This window comes from Dromiciops gliroides, chromosome 3 (assembly GCF_019393635.1).
Source record: "Dromiciops gliroides isolate mDroGli1 chromosome 3, mDroGli1.pri, whole genome shotgun sequence".
Lineage (NCBI taxonomy): Eukaryota > Metazoa > Chordata > Mammalia > Microbiotheria > Microbiotheriidae > Dromiciops > Dromiciops gliroides.
In genome coordinates, this window is record NC_057863.1 from 390,239,983 (window position 1) to 390,259,468 (window position 19,486).

A 19,486-nucleotide genomic window follows, 5' to 3' on the forward strand; every position below is an offset into this window, starting at 1 on the left:
CAGAGGCAGATCTTCTGAATCCAAGATTGACACACAATCCTCCAGGCCATGCAGTCTCTTGAAAACCCAATTACTAAACTATTATTATTATCATTAACAACGGTTCAGACTGGTATCCCAATCATACAGATTCAAAGAAAACAAGTTTTGAATGCTGACTTTGGTGCTGACTCACAAGGTCTCATAAAGCAATTCCCCTCCTGTCTCTGAATCTGTTTTTTTCATCTATGAAATGGGCAGAATAATATGTACCCTCTTATATCCCTCCCAGGTTTGGAGCAAGAGTTAATAGCATAATATCTGCAGGGCACTTCTAACCATTCTCAGAAGTGTGTTCTGCAGATGCAAAGGGTCATTATAGCAATTATTATTAATTTCCCCCCAGGAATTTAGTCTTGTGCAAGAAACGATCTTTTTTAGCAGTCTGGGCTCCTTTGACCCAGACCTGAACTCTATCCTTTTTGGCTTTTTTTTTTTAACTGAGCCTTCTCAGGCCAGGTAGAGGTTTGAAAATAACCCATCAAATTTGATAAATCAAGGTGGCCATTTTGGAGAATGGTTTTCTCTGCAGTGGGTTTCATAACACTTATCTTACCTTTATTGTTTGAGTTCTTCATCCATACAGAGGCAGGTTTTTTGTTACTTCCATTAGGTTAAATTTAGCAAGCATTTTAAAAATGCCTACTATGTGGAAAGCATTACGTTCAGAACAAGGCTTCTTAACTTGGGTCTGTGGATAGATTTTAGGGGGTCTCTGAGCTTGAATGGGGGAAAATTACATATTTACTTGCAATAACTTCTTAATGGAATTTATCATTTCCTTCCATTATTTAAAGAAGGATTTATTTTGGGAAGGAATCGATAGGCTTCACCAGACTGTCAGATGGGTCCATGACACAAAGAAAGTTAAGAACTCTTGTTGATTAAAGGAACAGTCTCATAAGCTGTAAAATAAGGATCTATTATTTATTGAGTTCTTACTGTATACTTATTATTATTCTAGTGCCATGGAGGGATATAGAGACATGTGAGACATGCTCTCTGTCCTCAAGGAGCTTACAATCTAATTGGAAAAATAAAGCAAGCTACATGCATGATGGATGTGAACTATTAAACAGAATACTAAACAACAGTCTGAGAATTGTCACAGGGATTAGAACTGACAAAGGAGTGATGTAGACAGTGAGAACTCTGAATGGAGAAGGAGGTGGTCTCTGAAGACTCATGAAAGATTAAGGACCGTAAGTAGTGAGTCTTGAAACTGTCTCAGGTTTTACATTCCAGAGAGCCCAGTTTTCATGCAGTTTTCCCCTAGAGCATTGCATGTGGACTGAATCATGGGATGTTCTGTGAGCACCCTTTGTGTCTCCCCTGCTCCGTGATGAGTTCTTCAATGTCAGGTCATATGTCTTATGTCTTTGATCTCCTGCAGTTCAAATGGATGATGCTTTGTTGACTGACATTTGCTACTCCAAGCACTGACCTGGGGGACAACCATGAAGTGTAGGTTAAGTTGGTTTTTAGTCCTTTCTTTTCTGTGTTTTCCCTGATTGACTCCCTCAGGCACCAGGTTCTTTGCTTTGGTACCCCATCCAAACCTGCCCTCCCAGAGAGCACCCCACGATCTAGACCAGAGATTCTTAACCTGAGGTCTGTGAACTTTAAAAAAAAAATTGACAACTATATTTTAATATCATTGGTTCCTTTGTAATCTTTTGCATTTTATGTATTTAAAAACATTACTCTGAGAAGTTGTCCTTAGATTTTATCAGTCTGATAATGGGGTCTGTGACACAAAAGCAGGCTAAGAACCCCTGCTCTAAGTTTTTTATTTTCCCTTCTCCCCATCAAAATGATCTAAAGCCACGATATGTGACATCAGGATACTGAGATAATAGCTTGATGTGACTTCAGATATATCCTATTTTGGGGGGAACAAAAGCAGTAACCCCAGAAGTGGCATTTCAGGCATTATTAGGTCAGTGATGGGGGTGAGATGCTTAGGGAGACAAGACTTGGGAAGCCCTTTAGATCACACTTTTTCTAGGCTCATCCCTAGCTTGCACACCTTTCATAAAGAAGACAAATATTTCCATGGAAAGTGTACATATATGTGCTTTTATACATGCTTTTTCATGTATAACCATGAAGTTTTGAAGTAAAAAAATTTTAAAGCACGGCTGTTATGTAAGTAAATCAAGTCGACATCACTCCATTCTGCTTTCCTGCAGACCCAGAAGGCCTCATCATTTAGCAACAATGGCTGGCATTTTTGTTTGTTTGTTTTAATAGGTGTATGTCATGTGATATTAAACAAGAATCACACATTTCTCATCAGAAGGGGGAGGGGGAAAACACCCTAAAGGATATGTGATAATGATATTCCATTAGTTATTAAGTCTTCCTTCTTGGGAGCTAAACAATCTCGCCACAGTGTCCTATTATTTGTTAGGCAGGAAAATCGTTCCATTGCATCAGGTACTCAGGAGAGCCAGCACAGATGCAGTCCGCTGTTGAACCTAAAAGGCTTCCAACCTCATGCCATGCTGAGTTTTAGTCTCTCTTGCCTTTTCTTGCCAGGACTGCCAAAAGCCCAATCCAGATTTGCCCACTCCACTGAATTCAAAAAGCCTAGATTTGCCCATGGGAAATGGCCTGAGCCTCAGAGAGTCCCTCCAAGAGGCGGACAGCAAAAACAGACTTGTGTTTGTTGTTGTTGTTCAGACAGCAAAAGGCTGAAAGGATTGTAGTTTCTGTTTGGGATACTTGCCTGCCAACCGGTGGAATGTGGACAGGTGGTTAAGAACATGTCCTAGCAAAGGACTGGAGATGTTCCTGCAACTGAAAACGCAGCTTTTCTAAATCTCCAATTATAGTAAAAATGCAACAGGAGAAAAGGGGGAAAAATGTGTGTGTTATGTCAACAGGAGCTGCTGACAAACCAGGGGGTGAAAAGATGATTTGTGGAAAAACTGACTCACCTTTTGTTTTAGGGAAGGCATAGGAAGCAAACCTCCCAACTCTCTCTTGACTTTGTTTTGTTTTAATTTAATGATCCTGTGAATGAGGCATAAAGGGTTAGGGCTGCAGCCAGAGCTGAAGTGGACCCAGGGAATAAAGGATCTCAAAGAAAGTTGTGACTTAACAAGGCATTGTCATTCCTACCTCCTTCCTCAGAGGTAACAATGTCCCTTCAAGCTGGCTGTATATGTCCTGTGGACAATTGAGAACAGGGCTGTGGGTGTCGACACCATTATTACCAAGTTCTGTTCCAACACTGTCAGGAACCTGAGGTTCTCTGGAAGGAAGACCAATGATCACAAGATCTTGGAATGTCACAGCTGGAATTGCGACTTTAGAAATGGTTTGAGGGCAGCTGGGTGGCGCAGTGGATAGAGCACTGACCCTGGAGTCAGGAGTACCTGAGTTCAAATCCGGTCTCAGACACTTAACACTTACTAGCTGTGTGACCCTGGGCAAGTCACTTAACCCCAATTGCCTCACTAAAAAAAAAAAAAAAAAGGTTTCGTTTTACAACTTATTTTGCAGATGAGGAAACTGATGATGAGAAAAAGAAATGACTTACCTAAGGTCCAATGGCTTTCTCTTATTGGACTCTACAGTCATGGTTGTTTGCATTTGAGATTTGTGGGCATGGACTTTGGCCAGTTGTTCTAATCAGCTGTGGAGGTTCAACCTACCCCTTCTTTCTGCTCTCTGATTTGGGTTCCAGTTACCTATAGATATCTATAGGGCAGCTAGGTGATGTAGTGGACAGGTTCCTAAGCCTTGAATCAGGAAGACCTGAGTTCAAATCCAGCCTCAGACACCTACTGGCTTTGTTACCCTGAGGAAGTCACTTATCTCTGTTTACTTTAGTTCCTCATCTGTAAAATGAACTGGCGAAGGAAATGGCAAACCATTCTACTATCTTTTTTTCTTTCTTTTTAATTTTTTTTTGTGGGACAAAGAGGATTAAGTGACTTGCCCGGGTCACACAGCTAGTAAGTGTCAAATGTCTAAGGCTGGATTTGAACTCAGGTCCTCCTCAATCCAATGCCAGGGCTTTATCTACTGTGTCACCTCACTGCCCCCACCATTCTAGTATCTCAGCCAAGAAAAACGCAAATAGGGTCACCAAGAGTCAGGCATGATTGAAATGACTGAACAATAACAACAAATACCTGTAGCTACAGTCATACCCCACTGTTAATCAAGACCTAGGATTTTTGATCTAGTGATCTAGAGCTGAGTGGCTGAAGTTTAGACCTGTATTATTTCTGACAGAGGAGATTCATTAATCAAATGATTAGTGTAAATAAGGTTTCAAATGGAAATAGTCCTGTGACCAGCTAGAATTATTTTTAGTGTGCTTTATCAATACTTTATATTTGCACAAAAGTGTGGGGCTAATTGTAAGGGATTCTATAATACCTTGTATTCCCCTTTCTTAGGAAAACATTTTGGGTGGTTTCCTTTGTGAAAGAGTACTAGGTAACATATTTCAAGTTATATGGGTTATTTCATTTCTAGGCCTCACTTTCCTCACTTATAAAATGATAGGATTGAACTAGAAAACCTCCAAATTCCCTTCCAGTGCTAAGTCCTTGTTGTTGTTTAATTGTTTTAGTCGACTCTGATGCTTTGTGACCCCATTTGGGATTTTCTTGGCAAAGATACTGGAGTGGTTTGTCATTTCCTTCTCCAGCTCCTTTTACAGATGAGGAAATGAAACAAACAGGGTCAAATGACTTGACCAGGATGACACATCTAGTAAGTGTCTGAGCCTAGATTTGAACTCAGGAAAATGAGTCGTCCTGACTCCAAGCCTGGCTCCCTATCCACTGCACCACCTAGCTGGTAAATCCTAATGATCTCATAAAAGGTTAAGGCTCAACTCCTTGTTCTATTGCTCTTTTACCCATTGCCCTTGAGCAATCACTTAAACATTTGGGACCTCAGTTTCCCTCATCTGTTACAGGCATGGATGGACCATATTGCCTCCAAGATGTCTTCCTGATGTAAATCTTTTGGTTCTGTAAAACAATTGAATGTCACTAAACATTTTCAAGAATTCAAAATTATCACTAGTTTGTGAATAATACATTATCAAGGGCAGCTAGGTGGTGCAGTGGATGGAGCACCCTCCCTGGAGTCAGGAGGACCTGAGTTCAAATCCGGTCTCAGACACTTAACACTTACTAGCTGTGTGACCCTGGGCAAGTCACTTGACCCCAATTGCCTCACTAAAAAAAAAATAATACATTATCAATCATTAGTGAAGGAAGAGACTTTAGAAACCCTCTAACTCAGGAGTTCTTAGTGTGTGTGTGTGTGTGTGTGTGTGTGTGCATGTGTGCATGTGTAATGGACTTCTTTGCCAGTCTGGTGAAGCCTGTGGACCCCTTCTCAGAATAACGTTGTTGTTTAAATTTATAATTAAAGAAAATCTAACTTTCAGTTAGAGGTTAGTGAAAATAAAGGTGTCATTTTTTTTCCTTATCCAAGTTTTCAGACCTCCATTAAAATCTGACCCTATGTTAAGAATTCTTGATCTAGCCCAACTCTGGCATTTTTACCAATAAGGAAACTGAGGCTCTGAGATTTAATTGTCTGAAGATTGAAAAATTAGATTACCCCAGTCTGCTAATCTAATGTTCTTTCCACAGATTCAGTGAAAGTTTTGTTATATTTTGACTATAGACATAGGTCCATATATGATCTTACTCCCCTCTGTTTAAAATAACAAAACAACAAAATTTCCCACTATTTTTCAAATGCCTTTCTTATATTAAGGAACGCAGAGAGGGCATTTTTCTTTTTAGCAAAGGATATTCTCAAATAATCCTTATGATTAGAATGAAAGGTGAGGGCAAATATAAGCACTTGAGAGAATAACCTTTGGAATATCACCTTAGCCTGTTAGCATTTTCCTCCAACAGGTTCCCAACATCTCATGTTGGGTCAGTAATAAATATTAAAACTCACAGAATTAATAAGTCAACGTAGGTGTCCTGGGCCTTTGGAGACCACTTTATCTCTCCATCAAAGATGAAGAGAGCTCCTCAGATGAATAAGAAATAGAGCTGCGAATGCTGACAAGCAGGAGCAATTTAGGAGCCTTTCTCAGAAGCCAAGCCACAGACGTTTTTTTGGCGGCTGCTAATGGGTATGCCATTTATGTGTGAGCGGCTTGATATTACAGATGGTCTTAGGTAAATATTTCCAGCCTAATCGCTCCACTGTGTACGGATGCTGGAGAAGGGTGCTGCCGAAGCTGCTCCCAGCCAAGGCCAGCTTGGGTTGGAGGTCCTCAGAAATGGGGATCTGTCAGCTCTGATTTGCGTAGCCAGTCTAGTGTTCCATGGTACTTCCTATAATCTCTCCAAGTTCAAAGAGCGCTTAGCTGCTTGTCTTTGTCAGAAACATGGTTGGAGATCTTTTATGTTGAAGATGTAGGATTTCTCGGGATGTCTTTGATTATTTATTTATTCCACTTCTCTGGTATATGATAGCACCGGGATCCTGAAGCCCCCTTGTCCTGTATTGCACTTGCTCTGAAATTCAAGGAGTTTTAAGTCCCTTTGAAAATTGCTTTAAAAGGGAAGGGGGAAAAAAAGAGTTTTTGAAGTTCCTTTTTTTTTTCTTTTCCTCTCCCCCCCGCCCTTTCCACAGTGCCACAACACCTACTTCCAGCGTTCCACGCTCCCTTACCGATTGACATGCGACATCAGGAGGGAAGATATCATTACGAACCTCACTCTATCCATGCTATTCATGGGTAAGTCTTGCATCTTGGCTATGGGCGGCTCGCCATCCCCAAACCCCCAACTTCCCCACCCAGAATTTGCACTATGTTCTCTCCATCTATCTCTATGCTGGCATTACGTTTTTCTGAATTTAAACAGAGTTGGCAGACTTTGGTTCTCTCCCTCCTTGCTGTCTTTGAGGGGGAAAAGTTAACAATTTTAAACAAGTATTTATTTCTAACTGCTGTTGGTCTTTTGGAATTGGTATTAGAAATATGTGTGGGTGTATGTGTTTGTAGTATTTGAGAAGCAGCCTTCATATGAATCAACTACTTGTAATGCCCCTAAACTTCATTCTGTTTTTTATTCTAGGCACTAGAAGGTTAAGTGCCATATTTCTCCCCATCTGTGAAATGGGAATGCTTTATGTGGGAGAGTTTTCTAATAAGAGTCATGTGAAGTTTTATGTTTTGGTGATGTTATTATTCTCTACTTTTATAACCAGAGGTGGAAAAGGATATAAGCTGTCCTAGGCAATTTCTCTAACCTTGACAGATCATTAGCTGGCATTTATATAGCCCCCAGTAGGCACTGTGCTAAGCATTTTACAAATATTATTTCATTTTATCCTTACAACAACACAAACCTGAGAGATGCGTGCATTTGTAACCCCTAGTTTATAGTAAGAGAAACTGTGGCAAACAGAGCTTAAGCAACTTCTAAGTGTCTGAGACTGAATTTGAACTCAGGTCTTCCTGACTCCAAGCCCAGCACTCTATCCACTGAGCCACACAGCTGCCTGTTACTCTTCTAGGTGAAAGCCTAATTTCACATCTGCCTGGGAAGCCTCTAAAGGATTTTCATGGTTAGGATGAGTGGTTCTAGCCAAGAGTTGTTAATTCAGGAAGGCTGGAAAATCTCAGGCTGTTAAGTGAGCTCAATTCATTTTGTTTCAGGGTGGACCTTTGAGTCAGTCTATTAAACCCTTCTTAGCTCCCACGGTTTTGAAAAGCTCAGTTGGGGTTTATCAGCTGCAAGGACATGGTAATTAAGTGATCATCTCTGCAGATTTGGCATGCCAGCTAAGCAGGATTCTGCAAGATTGCATTTATTGGGGATTCTAGCCTGAGAGCTCTAACAGGAGGCCCTCATCTGGGTTTGTGGGGAGGTGTTGTGTTGTGTTTTGCTTTGCTTTGTTTTAGAGAAATCCTTTGGTTACTATACCTGTGATGCTGATGTTAGATATATCCCTTAAACTTAGCTTTAGGTCTCCCAGGAAATCCATCATGGAAACAATATTTTTCTAGTTTAGTGGACAATGTGGGGCTCGCTGTACCAAAGGACTTAAGAAGGAAAAATAGATACCTATGCTCTGAGAGTTCTGAAGAGGGAGAGATCTTTGTGGGTTACATGTATGCCTAAAGTCCAGAGATTGGCTAATGGCCACTATTAGACTTGAAGATGGGGACAGTGTGGACACTTCATGAGTGTGTTTCAAAACTGAATAGTAGGGCAGCTAGGTGGCAGAGTGGATAAAGCACCAGCCCTGGATTCAGGAGGACCTGAGTTCAAATCCGGCCTCAGACACTTGACACTTACTAGCTGTGTGACCCTGGGCAAGTCACTTAACCCTCATTGCCCTGCAAAAAACCCAAAACCAAACCAAACCAAACCAAAACTGAACAGTAAACCTTGGAAACAAAAGACCAAAATCTTGACTAGGTTATCACTTTGGTCCAGTTAACATTATTTTGATATGCTAAGCATCTTTAATGGGTCCCAATTAAATAAACTATGAGAATAAAAGGACAAACTTTGCAATAGGTTAAATGGTGAATCTTAACTTTAAACATATGTGTTATTCATATTGCCATTGTCTAGGGGAATGAGCATAAGTCTGAGAATGTGGAGAACTTGGTTCTCATTCCAAACATACTACAAACTGGGGTCCCAGGCAAAACATTTAACCTCTCTGTACTCAATCTTCCTCATTTCCAAGAGGAGGAGTTCTTGTTGAGTCACATCTGACTGGATCTCATTTGGGGTTTTCTTGATAAAGATATTGAAGAGGCTTTGCCATTTCCTTCTTCAGCTCATTTTATAGATGAGGAAAAGGACTAAGTGACTTGCCCAGGGTCACAGCTAGTAAGTGTCTGCAGCTGAATTTGAACTCAGGTCTTCCTGACTCCAGGTCCAGTGTTCCAGGTGGACACCTAGCTGCCCACAAGAAGAGGACACTGGTACCAGACTCACAAGGGTGTTGTTAAGATCAAACGAGATAATGAAAAGTGTTTTTAGAAATCCAAAAGTACAGTGTCAACATAAAGGATTATTAATTACAGCACTTCAAGCCTGATCTTTGCATAATAGGAGAGGTTAAGTTCTGAACCTAATGTAGAGGGGCTTCTGTACAAGAATGTGGTTAGCCTAACTATTCTGATTGGCTAGGACATGGAAAGAGTTGAGCTAAGTCTTTCATTGTGAGGAAACTGCAAATTCTCTGAGTGCTAAGCATCCAGTGGCTACCACCACTCAGGCTTAGGCTGGTGAAGCCTTATGGAAATGAGCGTCAAGGGAATACTTGAAGAGGAAGAGAAGTCAGAACAGGGCAACATTCGGGCTGAAGGGTATGTGAAAAGCAGGAGAGGACCTTGGATAACATTGGAGAGGGTTATGGACTAATTTTATGCATATGGATCTTAGGTCTTTTTTTAGCACTAGCTTTGAGAACTACCTCCTTCTGTCCCACTCTGTTCCACTGATTTTTCCCCAAACCTACCACAGCAACTGGGGATGAGATGATTGGTTCTCCTCAGCACGCCATTAGTTATTGCTTAACTACACCGTACTGCTCATATTAATCAACCAACAATAATGAGAATAGCTAGCATTTCTATAATGCTTTAAGGTTTGCAATGTGCTTTGATAAATAATAATGAATTTTCTCTCCACAACAACACTGGGAAGGTATAATAATATATTAAAAAGAAGTAATAACATTTGCTCTTATTACCCCAGTTTTACAGTAGAGAAAAATGAGGGTGAGGAATGTGAGTAAGTGGCTTTCCCCAAGTTACACAACTAGTTTGTGTGGCTGGATCTGTACCCATCTTCCTCACTGTAAGACCAACAGTATGCTAGCTAGCTGCCTCCTAAATGCCTACTACCTGACAAGCACAGTGCTAGGTGCTGGGGATCTAAAGACAACAAAACAGTCCCTACCCTTAAGGAACTTATAGTCTAGACCAGATAAAATGTAATTTTGAGGGACAGCTAGGTGGCACAGTGGATAGAGCACCGGCCCTGGAGTCAGGAGGACCTGAGTTCAAATCCAGCCTCAGACACTTAACACTTACTAGCTGTGTGACCCTAGGCAAGTCACTTAACTCCAATTGCCTCACCCCCCCAAAAAAAATACATACATACATATATATATATATATATATATAATTTTGAGGGGAAGGTATTAGCAGGTTGTAGGTGTAAGAGAGGTATCCTATAAAGGTTTTATGTAGGAAGTGGTAGTTGGATTGGGTCTTAGAAAAAAAACCAAAACAAACTTGAGTTCTCAAGATCAGTGGTGAGAAGATAATGAATTACAAGGATGGGGCACAGCCAGTGCAAAGGTATGGAGTTGGGAGATGGAACTCCATGGATTAACAATAATAAGACTGGTTTGGCTAGATCATGGTGTCTATGAAAGGGAATAATTTACAATATTGGAATCATAGTTTGGGGAAAAATGTGAAGGACTTTAAATTCTGGAGATGATTTCCCAGAAGGTTATAAACAAAAATTTATCGGAGGAGATGTTGGTTTACTAAAACTTTGAACAATTGGTTGCCTTTCAAAAGAGAGAAATGTTCAGGGCCAGATCCTAGAGCCACCTCTGCATTGATAATTTGGGAACCTGTGCCCTCTGGCAATACTGTTCTAGCAAATCATCTCAAAGATTCCTTCCTGCTCAATATACCAGGATTCAACGATCCTTCCTGAATACATGTATCCTTCACCTCCTTTCTATTTCCATTGCAGATACCGTAGTCCACGCACTTGCTATTTCTCACTTGTACCCCATAAGCAGGCTTCCTGAGTCTGGTCTCTCCCTTCTCTAATCCATTTTTTTTTTCCACACCAATACCCATGTAATCTTCCTAATTCAAAGCTCTTATCACATCATTACTTTGTTCTAAAACCATCAGTGGCTCCCAATTGTCTTCCAAATAAAGTATCTACTCTCTATCCTGGTATTCAAGGCCATAAATAGTTTGGATCTAATTTGTCTTTCTAGCTTTTGTAGCTTTTAGATACTCTTTGTTCTAGCCAGACTGAGACTACTCTACATCTCTGATTCTTAGCCCTCTTCTCCTCAGCTTTACTCATGCTGTCCCCTATGCCTCAAATGGAGGCCATCTTCCCAAAGATAAGGACTGTGGTATGAAAAGGCAATATGGTATAATGGAAAATGGAAAGTCCTTTTAAAAAACTTTGAGTTTGAGTCTCGCCTAGATCTTTGACCTTGAAAAAGCCGCTTTTTCTCTGTTTGCCTTAGTCACATGAGAGAGTTTGACTAAATGATTTGAAAGGTGCCTTTTGGCTCCAATATTCTGGGATTCTGGAATTTCAGCCCACTGGAATTCCTCCATCCCTTCAAGGACCATCTCAGGTGTCATCTTCTCTGTGAAACCTTCCCTAAAGCACCCCCCAGTGGAAATTCTCTCTCTGTTCAGATTTCTCATAGCACTCTTTCTGGATCTCTCTTATGCACTGTGACATTTTGCCTTATATAATAGTAATTTGTGCATGCATATCTTATCTTCCCTGTTAGGCTGTAAGCTTAATTGAAGGCAAACTCAATATCTTTTGTTTGTTGTTTGGGTGTTGTTGTTTTTTCCATCTTTATATTCCCCAGTACTTAGCCCAGCACCTGAAGATAGTTGGTGATCGAACAATACTTGTTGAATTGAATTCTATCACTCTTCTTGCTTCCTTTGAAATGTAGCACAGTATCAAAAATGCTTGTTGCAGAGATTAGTTATGCAGACCATATCATTCAGGCCCCAAGGTGCAAAAGGGAACCACTTTGCTCCTGAAGCCTTAGTTTTGCAGAGGAATGAGATGCTGGAAAATGTTGACTTATAGAATCTTTAGGCCCCTAATTATAGTCTATGCCTTTTTAATGAAGGTTGGTATCCTCTACCTCTGATTAGCCTTTCTTGCCCTCATTGTTCTTATCTGTGAAAAGACTATAGGTCTCCACTGGGGAACTGATTTTAAAGCAATATGGAAAGCATCTCTCTCTCTCTCTCTCTCTCTCTCTCTCTCTCATAGCAGCTATGCTCATACAAAGTATTATTGTTGATAGTGCCTATCAACAATAGTGCCTAACAATTCATCCCTTGGTTCAAATCCTGACCATGTCAGTTATTTCCTATGTGACCTTGGACAAGTCCCTTAACTTGGTTGGGACTCAGTTTCTTCCCCTGTAAAATGCGGGGTTGAACTAGATGACCCCCAAGCCCCTTCCATCTTTAAATCTATGTTCCCATGAATCTCTTGGTACCCTAGACAGTTCTCTCAAACTATGCATTGTAGATAATATGTCTTGGAGCTAAGAGTTTCCACATTGGGAATTTACCACACCAAAGAACTAGACCTCCCCACCTAAAAATGTAGCATTATAATGAATTATTGTTAAAATATATGGGCAAAGGGGCAGCTAGGTGGTACAGTGGATAAAGCACTGGCCCTGAATTCAGGAGGACCTGAGTTCAAATCTAGCCTCAGACACTTGACACTTACTAGCTGTGTGACCGTGGGTAAGTCACTTAACCCTCATTGCCCTGCAAATGTGTGTGTGTGTGTGTGTGTGTATTTGGACATTTATAAAAAAACCCAAGTTCTCCCCAAGTCCAATGACAGCAATCATTTCTGCTGAAATACATCCTGTTAGTCAGTTTGCCTTTCCTCAATGAGCTTGTAACATCCACATGCCAAAGGGAGACACAAGTGGCTAACATTACCCTCCTTAGTTAAAAGAAAATACACCATAATACTCTCTCCCTCTCCCTCTCCCTCTCTCTCCCCTCCTCCTCCCTTACTCCCTCTCATTCTCTCCCTACCTTTGCCTTTCCTTCTCCCTCTCCCTCTCTTTCTCCTGAAAAGATGGGAAAGCTTGAGGGGGAAAATAGTTACTGAGCTTTGCCTTTATGATTAATGTGATCAGAGCTTGATGGAGTCCCAATTTATCAAGCCCATATTTTAGCTATCTCCTTCCTTGTCTGTACCAAATGTATCTAATTACATGAACATTGCGCAGCAAATTAAATGCCGTCTCATTTGTCGTCAGCCCCAGAGTCTTATTATCTGCCTGCTGTTTCATGTCAAAGGTTGGTTTCCTGATTGCTCCAAGTGACATGACCGCACATCCTTCTTGAATGCTGTTGGGATGTGACAGGAGTATGCTTGCCTCACTGTCCCTGATGCCGACAGGAGAGAACTAGCAAGGTTGCTGTCCAATGGCCTGGCTTATAAACCCTGGCCTCCTAAGTCAAACCCTCTGAGAAGATCAGCCCTTGGCTCTTGGTTAATTGACAACTAAACAGGTTTTTAGCCCCATTTCATACTGAGGCTTCCTAGGTTCTTATTTTTTCCCCTAGACAGGGAAAAAAAATCCTCATCTGGCCTCCATTTTCCACCTTTGCTTCCCTCTCTTTAATATGCAGGTGTCTGGTAGCCCTTCCCTGGCTGACTCCAGCCCCAGCCTGAATGCTTCTAGCCTGAAGCTGGGCTTTGAGGTGGTTTGCTGTGTTGACCCTGAGTCACCTCCAGAGAAGTGGCAGGGACAGGTTGTTACTTGCCAAGCCTATTTGCTTTCCCTCAGACCTGTTGTCTCTCTTCTCAAAGAGAACCTGTCCCCAGAAAATGAGCTTTTAAAAAGCTTAACCAGGTGGGCCTGCCCTTTCTCTTTCTTCTCCTTCCCCCTCTCCTTTTTTCTGTTTTCTCCTTTTCCTTTTCCTCTCTTTGCCTTTAAACTTCAGCAGTAGAGGCCTCATAATAGGTGGAATGGAAAAGAAGGCCTGTAAGTGGGAATTAAATCAGGATAAATTCCATGTCCAGTGATCTTGAATGTTCATGTGAACAGGGCAAGACTTTTGGAATGTAAGGGTTGGACACATGCACCCAGAACATTTCACAGAATTGAGTTTCTCTGGCTCAGGATTATTCTATTTGGGATAAATGCTGCTAGAATTCAAACTTTTAATGCGATCTTTAGAGTTACGCTTTTTTGTTCCTGGCTACCTAGCTAAATCCCTAAAGCTCAAACCTGGCTGGTTACCTTTTCAATTTATAGTCTTTAAGGAGAATCACTTCATTTTCCAAAAATTAATAATGACTGATATCTGCTAACTACAGAGCCAGAGTACTCTCCTGATAGACTTACGACAGCAGGAGGAATTGAGGAAGACCTCCAGTATAGTGAGTGGGTGAATTTATGAGAGAACAGAGATAAGAATCATGAAGGATAAGCAGGTATAGATAAGTTGCATTCTGCATTAGCTGAGAGAATTATTAAATGCATGAGATCAGAGAGCCATTTGAGTATTAGAGTATGTTAGCTAAGATTCATAAATTGCAGGGCACTTATTGACCTGAATTGGTAGGAATTTCCTTGCTAGAAGTTCACTTCCCCAAAGAGATCACAAGTCCAGGTCCCCTTCTTCCCCCCACTGGATGCATGTACTCATTTTTTTTAAGTGAGGCAATTGGGGTTAAGTGACTTGCCCAGGGTCACACAGCTAGTAAGTGTTAAGTGTCTGAGGCCAGATTTGAACTCAGGTACTCCTGACTTCAGGGCCAGTGCTCTATCCACTGCACCACCTAGCTGCCCCTAATGTACTCATCTTTTGTTAGTCATTACCTTCAGTTCCTCTCTTGTCCTTACTAACTACCTTTGCTAGAACATCAAGCATTTTGTATCTACTTTTTTGTTGTTCAGTCATGTCTGACTCTTCATGACCACATTTGGGATTTTCTTGGTAAAGATACTGGAAGGGTTTGCTATTTCCTTCTCCGCTCATTTTACTGATGAGGAAACTGAGGTAAATAGGATTAAGTGATTTGCCCAGAGTCACACAGCTAGTAAGTATTTGAGGTCTTACTGACTCCAGACAAAGCACTCTATCCACTGCACCACCTAACTACCCTTATACCTACATATTCCTTCCTTCCTTCCTTCCTTCCTTCCTCCTTCCTTCTCTCTCTCTCTCTCTCTCTCTCTCTCTCTCTCTCTCTCTCTCTCTCTCTCTCTCTCTCCCTCCCTCCCTCCCTCCCTCCCTCCCTCCTCTCCCTCCCCCACCTCAGCCTCTCTCTCTCCTACATATACTTCCTCTAGTGGAAGAAATGCCATTAAGCTACATCCTGAATTATGAGCATGGTTGGTTAGAGAGGAGGAAAAATTACGATTCATTCATTCGAGAGGCCAACATGAACAAAGACCTGGGATGGAGGAGGCGGAACTCAAACCCAGGTCATATCCTAGCCTCCAGGTCAGCTGTCCATTCACTATTCCACATTGTCCCTCACATGTGTATAAGTACATGCATGCATGTGTGCATGTATGTCCAAAGAGAACAGAACAGGACCATATTGGAATGAGAAGACCTCAGCTCAAATCCTGGGTCCAACATTTTCTTCTCTAGGTCTTCTTTTCCTTACTTGTTAAGGAAATATTCAGTCAAGTGTCGAACTAAACGCTCCAAATTTCTCTCCAGATAGAGATCCCAAGATAGTCTCAAAGTAAATGAATAGTACAAATAAATGCTACAGAAGTTAGAGAAGAAAGCTTCAGAGACAAGGCAAGACTTAAGTGAGGTGCTGAAGGAGAAGAGATGGGATTTAGGGCACACTATTTGGAGGAGAGATAGTGAGGGGATGGTCTGAGGAGAAGCCAGAATATGCAAAGAAATTGCAAACCCTCTCATTTACCAATTTTCAGCGTGATCAGTCCAACAGAAACACATCTACCACATACCTGAGGAACACTGAATAGAAAAAAAAGGAACTAGCTAGCCCTGGAAATGCTTTGGAGGTAGAGAAGGCACTAAGCCAGTACTGTCTCCAAATCGACATGTTAAATGTGTGTGTGTGTGTGTGTGTGTGTGTGTGTGTCCTTATTTGTTTTTCTAAAGGATTTTTTTCTTTTTTGGTGGCAGCTTCTGATTGATGGCTCCATACTACTTTGCTTCAAAGATAGAATATCCATATCCGGAGGCAAAGCAAATAGGGATTGGGAACGGAAGTTCAGTGTGTGTGTGTGTGTGTGTGTGTGTGTGTGTGTGTGTGTGTGTGTGTGTGTGTGTGTGTGTGACTAAGATTTGCCATTCTGACCCAACTGATACATAGCTCCTGGGGAAAGGCAGCTGGAGATTTTTATCCAGACTTGTTTTCTTCTTGCCTTGCCTCCATGACTCCTTACCTCACACGTTTTTGAAAAATGTAAGTTTGGATTGACTAGTTGATGGACACTACTGTTGTTGCTCAGCCACTCTCAGTCATTTCTGACTTTTCATGACCCCATTTGGAGTTTTCTTGGCATGGATACTGGAGTGGTTTGCTATTTCTTTTTCCAGCTCATTTTGTAGATGAGGAAACTGAAGTAAAGAGGGTTAAATGACTTGCCCAGGGTCATAAAGCTAGTAAGTATCTGAGGACAGATTTGAACTCAGTAAGATGAGTCTTCCCAATTCAAGATCTGGCACGCTATCCACTGCACCACCTAGCTGCCCATTTAGCACCTACTGCATGCCCAATACTATTCTACATGCTATGGGAAATCCAGAGAAGTATAATAATAGCATTTATACAGTGCTTTAGGTTTGCAAAGCACTATAGAAATTTATCTCATATGATCCTGACAACAACCCTGGAAGGTAGGTGTTATTATTACCCCATTTTGCAGGTGAGGAAATTAAGGCCGAGTGAGGTTAAATGACTTGCCAAAAGGCACATAGCTAGTAAGTATCTCATATCACATTCGTACTCCGGTCTTCCTGACTCTAAAGTTCCCTCTCCATTTCACCACCTAGCTATGTATCTTCCTTTTACACTAGTATATAATCCCTGACTTTAAGAAACTTATATTGAGGGGAGAGGGAAGAATAAAATGAACAAACTTGAAACACAAAATAGTTACATATAATCAGGGACTACATAGTACACAAGAGACTACATATGATAGAAGCTCAGAGATGGAGATATCACAACAGATCTCGATGGTCAGGGAAAGATTTGTGAAGTAAATGGGGCTTGAACTGGGTCTTGAAGAATTGGTAGAATTTTGTTTTATTTATCATTTGTCTTATATGGACATTTTTCTATTCTGGGGTTTTTTGTTTTGTTTTGTTTTGTTTTGTTTTGTTTTGTTTTTGGTAAGGCAATTGGGGTTAAGTGACTTGCCCAGGGTCATACAGCCAGTAAGTGTTAAGTGTCTGAGGCCAGATTTGAACTCAGGTCCTCCTGACTCCAGGGTCGGTGCTCTATCCACTGGGCCACCTAGCTGCCCCTATTTTTCTATTCTGTATGGTTTACAGGAGATATAATCCCTACTCTTAGGATCATAGATTTAAAGCTAATTGGAAGGAATTTTAGCACCCATTGATTCTAGTCCCCTTATATTTTTGACAGACGAGAAATCTCATCATAATCTATTTTGTATTATCATTATTTTTGTTTACCTTATCTAGCTTACAGAGTTGTTTAGGATAGAGTTTATGTTTTATACTTCTGTGGTTCTCCCAGTGCTTATGCATAGAGAAGGCATTTAATATATTTTTGGTATGAATGAATGAATAAAATAAATGACTGAATGAATGCTGAGTGGTGCATCAGCTACGATGTGTTAATGATTTGTGCTTGGGATCTTTATCGGCAGTTCCCATGGAAGGTCAGGTAGAACAATTTGTCTTTATACAGTTTGATGCTCAATAACTATCCTTTTCATCTTCACCAATCAGTTTCTAGGTGAAGCTTCAGGAATTGATTGCCTGATTTATTGCCTATGCTCAGCGCTCTTTAGTAAGCAGTACAGTGAGGACTAAGATGACATAGAACTACAGATGAACCAGCCCCTTCCCTCATAGAGATTTTAGTCTCAGATAAAGCTGAGATCAGTAGGGTGTTTTTTTGTACTGAAAGCAAGATCAGCAACCTTTCAGAACAGATATCTGTAACAGAGAAATAAAATTCCTCAGACCCAAAGCAGTACAGCATTGCGGGGACCTATTGTGATCACAGTAAACATATCCCTGGACTTTGGGGGCTATTTTTGAGTTTTGAAATCATTATCAGCACACAAGTGGGACACCGGTGGCCTTTCCTATGGGTGTCCCCACTACCTACCTTCTTATTCCCCATCAAGAAGGTAGCTTCTGTTCAATCCCTTTTTTACAGAGTAGGATTTCTCCTTGTTATTTAATCACTCATTTGTGTCTGACTGTATTACTCTATTTGGGGTTTGCTTGGCAAAGATCCAGGAGTGGTTTGCCATTGCCTTCTCCAGCTCATTTTACAGATGAGGAAACTGAGGCAAACAGGCTAAAGTGACTTACCCAGGGTCATACAACTAGTAAATTTGTGGCCAGATTTGAACTCAGGAAGATAAGTCTTCCTGATTCCTGTCCTGGCACCACCATGCTGCCTAGATGCCACTAGAATTTCTCCCACAGACAAGAAAAAGGAACTTCAAGTCCTATGTGCTTCTACTTCTCCTTTTCACTTCTATTTCCCTGGCTTTTAAGACTCAAGGAGTATAGAGCCTCTGGTCTGACAGAGTTTGACACCATGTCTAAATCAAGTTGTGTTATTTTATTACTAGTAATGATGGTGCAGGAACACCTCCAAGTAAAGTACTGAAGACAGCAGTCTCGAACACACATACATGTCAGTTGATTGACTGATGGATAATTAGAAGCCCTGATGACTTAATGGGTTTCTGAATTGTCCTCCCTGAACCTAAAATAGGGACAATGGCTAGCAAGGATCTCCAGGATGACTGCTTGGCCCACCCTCATAATATCTCTACTCTGTGTCTTATAATGGGACTTACAGATGGCCTCCCTACACATCTGGAGATGCTGAAAGAGTATTGCTTCCAGGTTTGGAGAAAGACATGGGAAGGTTCCCAATAAAACATGGCTTTGTTGTTCAGTCCTAAACCTGGAAACAGCCTGAGTCTTATCTCTCCAAAGTGTCAAGTCCTCTTTTATAGCCAAGGGTTCATATCCTCAGAAGCACCATGGGAATGAACTACTTGTAAGTGTCTCCAGAAGTTATAAAGGCCAAGTGGGTCTGGGGGATTAGACTTGTCTCCCTAGGAACTCTTAAAGGTGTCCTTTTTTTTCTTTTCTTTCTTAATTTCTTTCTTTCTCTTCCTTCCTTCCTTCCTTCCTTCCTTCCTTCCTTCTTTCCTTCCTTTCTTTCTTTCTCTCTTCTTCCTCCCTCCCTCCCTCCCTCCTTCCCTCCTTCCCCTCCTCCTCTCCCTCTCAGTCTCTGTGTAGGTTGAATTATGATGGTGAGATACCCAGGTGACCAGCTGGAATTGTCATTACCAAGCCCTGGTTATTTCCCTTGTCTTTTTCAATATATATTTTGCCTAGTCCTGACATTCTGATGATCTAAATAAGAGAAGAGAGAGCTTTCTCCATAAATGGAACCAACCAATACTCCATACTCCTAAA

At 41.2% G+C, this 19,486-nt stretch overlaps 1 protein-coding gene across 1 annotated transcript in view; it reads left to right on the forward strand.

The window, feature by feature from the left end:
* GLI2 (GLI family zinc finger 2) overlaps positions 1 to 19,486 on the forward strand; it is a 320,135-nt gene that overhangs the window by 186,959 nt on the left and 113,690 nt on the right. Inside the window, exon 3 of the mRNA XM_043995795.1 lies at positions 6,676 to 6,781. Within this exon, the coding sequence (XP_043851730.1) occupies positions 6,676 to 6,781 (106 nt within the window). The remainder of the gene's footprint in view (positions 1 to 6,675; positions 6,782 to 19,486) is intronic.